The sequence below is a fragment of the Marmota marmota genome, unplaced genomic scaffold (genome assembly GCF_001458135.2).
Source record: "Marmota marmota marmota unplaced genomic scaffold, marMar, whole genome shotgun sequence".
Taxonomy (NCBI): Eukaryota; Metazoa; Chordata; class Mammalia; order Rodentia; family Sciuridae; genus Marmota; species Marmota marmota.
The window spans coordinates 7,021,011-7,027,009 of record NW_026000082.1 but is presented as its reverse complement, the minus strand read 5'-3'; the positions used below and the strand labels follow the sequence as shown (position 1 = coordinate 7,027,009).

Sequence of the window (5,999 nt, the reverse complement as noted above, 5' to 3'; positions counted from 1 at the left end):
CACCCCCCCCCCCCGCTCTCTCTGCTTCTGTTCACCAGTATATCAGGGAAAACCTATTGAAATCATTTAGGAAGTAAAGATGGCCTAACCCACCACTTGTCAAGGCCAGAGGTCTGCTCACTGTAAGTGAACCTTTGTTGCCTCCAGTGGCACTTTGCTTTCTACCCTTCAAACACAGAAGAAAGGCTTAAGAAATGAAGGTAGATTAAAATCAAGGACATCATTTGGCAGAGGCAAATATAGAACCTATTGATTGTGCTACATTACTGCTTGGTGTTTTTGTAATGTGGGACACATTTTTAACTCTCCTCATTTGCATGATTGGAGCAATGGGCAGCATTTTCCCTTAGGACTGTGAGGATTAGGTAATTAAACACTAGTAACATGCTTAAAATAGGCCTGTACTGACTTCCCTGTCCGTCTTAGCCATTGCTGCCAGCAGAGTCATTGTTACTAGGAAGTTAGCATTCCTATAAGTCACCTGTCATCAGCATCCTCTAGTCACCTGTCATCAGTGTAGTGCAGTGAGCTCTCTCCTTTTGAGTCACAGAGCAGCCTCCAGGCCAAGACAGCCATCAGCATGGAAGTAGCTTTCACAAAAATCTCTTCAAATATTTAGGTTTTCTTAGAAGGATTAAAGAACCCATAAATATACAAATGTGTATTCTCTGACCCTCTCTCTCAAAGCAAACTATTTTTTGTTCCCTCCAGAAGCCAAGGGTTTGGAAATGATGGGAAGTACTCTTTGTTTCCTTAGTTTACTTGAAATGTCAGATGAGAATCTTGTGCCATGCCAGATGAGTGAGCACAGACAGATGTCAGCTCAAAACTGTCTTCCTGCACAGAGCGAGGCAAAGCCATCATTAGACACTTGTAAGCTACAGAGCCACAGTCTTCTACTGAAGGCCTACTGCAGCTCACCCAATAACATCCTTAGAGTGTGTGACTGGAGGCAGGAGGCAGGGGGTGATATGTATCAAGGAGTTTGAGGTCAACATCTGCCCAGTTCAGATCCTACCATGACGATTTACTGGCTGGATGGCCATAGAAACTTACACAGCCTCTGAGACTAGCCAATCAGATGGGGCTGAGAGTTCTGGGAGGGAGCCAATGTGAGGCACAAAAAAGAGATGATCTGACTTTGCTGGCTGTCCATCTACCTGTCCAGACCCTGCATTCTAAGAGGTTATAAATATGGAGTGTCTTCTTCACCCCTGAGAGGCTCTGCAATGCAGTTTAAGGCAGGATTTTCTAGGGTTGGCATTCATAGAATTTTCCATGGACAAAAGCAGAGTGATAAAAATGAATACCAATTAGTATATGCTCCTTGTAGCGCTTGCGCGTGCACTTGTGCTCACTCTCTCTCTCTCTCTCTCTCACACACACACACACACACTCACCTACCTGAGGACATTGTATATATGTGTCACATCATAGTTCACACATCACTTCTTCAGTGCAGCTTTCCCTGTCCCTAGACTGTATTAGGCACCTCACCTTTGTATGCTCATGATATGCGTAGCCTGCCTTCATTCACTCAGCCTAGTTTGTAATTACACATTTTTGTGATGATTTGATGGGTGCTTGTCTTGGGGTAATTAATTGTCCAGTTTGGCTGAGGCCAAGGGGTTTTTCAGGACACAGAGCTTTCAGCTCTAAAACTGGTAGAGTCCTGGCCAAACCTGAATGACTGAACACCCTGGTACTCCTCCCTGTCAGGGTGCCATGCTCCATGAGGGCAAGGACTATGCACTTTATAAAAAGAAAAAAAAAACACTTATATCCAGTGCTTGGCATATATCTGGATCTTGGTGGAAAGTCAGGAAACATTTGTTGAACCAGTAAAGAATGAATATGTCAATATAAGCTGAACTGTCTTTTCCTATAGAAACCCGTCTTTTCCCCTGAGATTGTTCTTTCTATTTTAGGTGCTAATTTCCCTTTTTTATATATAAATTTCCCTTACTTGGCAAGATTTAAACATGTGAGTATCAAATAGTTTTCCTTGCCTTTCTTCCTTCCCTTCCCATTTGGGGGTTGGAAATTTCTACTGATTTGAGGAATGAGTAGTTTAGTGGAAAAGGAGTTAGAATAGTGGGCATCAAGAGAGTTAAAGAAGGTCTCTCTGCTAAAATGCTAGATGATGACGTTCATGAAGAAAGGAATTATGAATATTCAGTTTACTTCTTTATCTCTAGGTTCTAGCATAGTACCAAGCGTATGTTGCAAGAGCTGAATAAACATTTGTTGAATAAATAAATGACTTAAGTAAATAAATGATTTCTGCTCAGTCTCAAGACCTGATGGAGTCAACCTTGTGTGCCTAACTCCGTCTTCCTTCCTACCCTCTAGGTAACCCTTTCCTAAAACTATAAAACTGACCTCAGCAGCCCTTCCTGCTAGATGGAGAAGCAGGTCTCATAGCATAAAGGAGGAAGCACTTTGACATCTTTCCTGATTGGCTGTTATACATTAATTTTTTTTAAAGGAAAACAGAACTATTTAATCTGATTACCTGTCATTGACTGGTTTAATTTCACCAAATCCTGCTGACAAGGACATAAAGCTTACATTTTGTGCTTTGTTTATGATTAGAGCTATCATTTCAGGGAAATCGGGATGGCTAAAATTTTGTCTACTTAGTTATGACTTGTTGGCCTTATGGTATTTTTGCTTTTCTTTAACACACTCCTCACCCTCTAGGTCCCTCTTCAACAGTCTCTGTCTTGTCTTTACCATCCCATGGACCATACCATAGTCTATTTGTCTATGTATTCATATAGCTCCTGCTAGATTGGAGCTTCTTGAAATGAAGACGCACCAGAAGGCATGCTGTTAGGTGGCTTGTAAATAAATTGTTTGTGAGAGGAATTTATCAGTTATCTATTTCCATAAAAAGGCTAGGTAACAAATGTGGAACCTTAGTAGTGTAATGGTAGAGCTGTATTTTTGCTCATAAGTCTGTTGATTGGCTGGGTGACTGGGATAGTCTGGGATAATGAGCTTCAGGCCAACTAGAGGGATTTTCTGGTCTTGCCTGGGCTCTCTCATATATCTGGGACAGCACCTGACACAACTGGGCTGATTCAGCTCTGTTGCACAAGTCTTCTCATCTGGACCATGTCTCTTGGCCAAGGTAGAAGGTCAAGAGAAGGAAAAAAAGCACATGGCCCTGGAGAGGCCCAGAACTGGCACAGTGTCACATCTGCCTCCTTCTCTAGGCAAAACAAGTCACAAGACTGACCCAAGATTCAACAGGTTGAGAAATAGATCCAGCTCTCTGTGGCAGGAGCCACAAAGGGTCATAGAAAAGATGTAGACACAGGAGGGGTAGAGAATGGAGACGAATTTTACAGTCTCTGCCACAGAGTGGGAACCAGCAAGGAAATGCTTCATATGTTTCTTTACAAAATAATCACTTTACTGCTTTGACATCTAAATGAATTTATCAGAAATATTTCCAAAGATAGAGCCATGATCTTCCTTGGGAGAGAATAACTCACCTACCATAGAGGTATTCAACAATAAGCTGAATTCTATGGTCATAGAAGCATTAGGTGGGAGGAGGGTGAGGCTCCCTCCAGCCCCTCAGGGTCAGCATTTTCACACAATTTTCCCCTTTTCTTCCAGATCAGCAAAGACCCAATTTTTGTACCAGGTGTCTGGGGGCCTTATTTCTCAGCCATGGTCCCTGGGTTCTGGCTGAACGAAGGTGGTCAGAGTGTCACTGGAAAATTGGTAAGTTGACACTTACTCTGTAGCATCAGGAATGTTTTACACCATTGATTAACCCATTTTGTCACGTCACCCATATCCCAGTAGTTGGAAGATTTGCATATTCCTAAGTTAACTAACATTCTCTTAGTGTACAACCTAATATATGTTGCATTGCCGTGTATTTTTGCTAAAGGATTAACTGTTGCTCCAGGCAGTGATGACTGTCCCTTCTTTTCATTGTTCCTTCTCCACTCCAATCCATCCCCTCCCCATCCCCTCCAGGAGAGAGTGATATTCTGTTTTGTGAAAAATGACAATGTTACTTCCCAGCCCAAACCCTTTAATAGTTCCCTGTAGCCCTTGAGACCCAAGTCAGATGATTTGCTGGGCACATCATCCTTTTTGCAGTGTCTACTCCAGCCTCACACATGTGCCGGTCACTTACCTTAGACTGTGAAAGACTCACATGGCTCATGTTATCCCATTCTTCTGTCCCTTTGTAATTGCTTCTTTTCCTGCTTGGGCAGGCAGTTGTACCTGTCCTTTAAACACAACTCCAGTTAATGCAAAGGTGGTGCATTAGTCAGCTTTTTGTCACTGTAACCAAAACATCTGACCAGAACAACTTAGAGGAGGAAAAGATTATTTTGGCTCACAGTTTCAGGGATTCGGTCCATAGGGGGCCAACTCATTTGCTTTAGGCCTGAGGAGAGTCAGAACATCATGGTAGAAGCAGGTAGCAGAGGAAAGCTGTCAGCTCATGGCAGCCAGAAAGCAGAGAGAGCAATCAAGCCACCAGGGATAAAACATAAAATGCAAAAGCATACCCAGTGACCCATTTCCTCTAGCTATACCCCACCTGCCTAGAGTTTCCAGCCCATAATCCCTTTACATTATTAATCTAGCCAATGGATTAATTCACTGATCAGATACAAATCTCATAATCTAATAATTTCACTTCTGAACATTTCTGCATTATCTATCATATGAGCTTATTGGGGAAAACATATCCAAACTATAACAAGTGGTTAGGAAATCCTTTTCATGGGAGACAGTGTTTGTGCTGAGACTTGAAAGATAAACACAGATAAACCAGACACAGAAGGGTAGGGACAGGCTTCTAGGCAGGAGAATTTTCAATGGAAGAAGATGTGGACGTGGTAAGTAACAAGCATATTTGATGGTAATAAGCATATTTGATGGTAATTAAAATAGTCCAGAATTTCAGCTCTGGCCCAAATTATTCTTAGAAAAATAGCTTAAAATAAAAATTAGAGAGCAGGGAAGGGACCACGTCTTAAAAAGTCCCTGAAAAACGTGCTAAGGAATCGAGCATCATCAAGAAGAGTAGGTGGACACATTCAGGTCTCAGTTGGAAGAAACCCTGGATAATAGCCATGAGGAAGAAGGTCTGAGGCACGTGTCTAAAGGAAGGGAGACCAGTTTTATTAGGTTAATCCCCAGATAAATAGCCATGAGGGCTTGAAGGAGGACATTAGGAATGATGACTGGGAGTTGAGGTCAACAGATCAGCAGGGCTGCTGAGAGATTGGATGAAGAATGCAAGGGAAAAGAGACCTAAGCTCAGTTACGCAATCTCCCATTTACTAGGTTACACTGAAAGTGTCTGTTTATTGTCTGAGTTCCCTCCCAGCACTTCTAGGTCTTCAGCCAAATTCCAACTGGTCTGATCCAAAGCTGGATATGGATACAAATAACCTTTAATTTCCATTTCTTTTTTTTTGTTTGTTTTATTGTTGGTTGTTCAAAACATTACATAGTTCTTGATATATCATCTTTCACACTTTGCTTCAAGTGGGTTATGAACTCCCATTTTTAGCCCATATACAGATTGCAGAATCACATCAATTACGCATCCATTGATTTACATATTGCCATACTAGTGACTGTCATGTTCTGCTACCTTTCCTATCCTCTACTATCCCCCCTCCCCTCCCCTCCCCTCCCCTCTTCTCTCTCTACCCCCTCTACTGACCTTCATTTCTCCCCCTTGTGTTATTTTTCCCTTTCCCCTCATTTCCTCTTGTATGTTCTTTTGTATAACCCTGAGGGTCTCCTTCCATTTCCATGCAATTTCCCTTTTCTCTCCCTTTCCCTCCCACCTCTCATCTCTGTTTAATGTTAATCTTCTTCTCATGCTCTTCGTCCCTACTCTGTTCTTAGTTACTCTCCTTATATCAAAGAAGACATTTGGCATTTGTTTTTTAGGGATTGGCTAGCTTCACTTAGCATAATCTGCTCTAGTGCCATCCATTTCCCTG

At 42.2% G+C, this 5,999-nt stretch overlaps 1 protein-coding gene across 27 annotated transcripts in view; it reads left to right on the top strand.

Moving 5' to 3' along the window:
* Positions 1 to 5,999, top strand: part of Fggy (FGGY carbohydrate kinase domain containing) — a 415,454-nt gene that overhangs the window by 265,474 nt on the left and 143,981 nt on the right. For all 27 annotated transcript variants that reach the window (XR_007351974.1, XR_007351976.1, XR_007351975.1 and 24 more), the window contains one exon: positions 3,631 to 3,738. Coding sequence is in view for 22 of the 27 variants with exons in the window: in XM_048815295.1 (XP_048671252.1) it covers positions 3,631 to 3,738 (108 nt within the window). In the remaining 5 variants the exon portion in view is untranslated. The remainder of the gene's footprint in view (positions 1 to 3,630; positions 3,739 to 5,999) is intronic.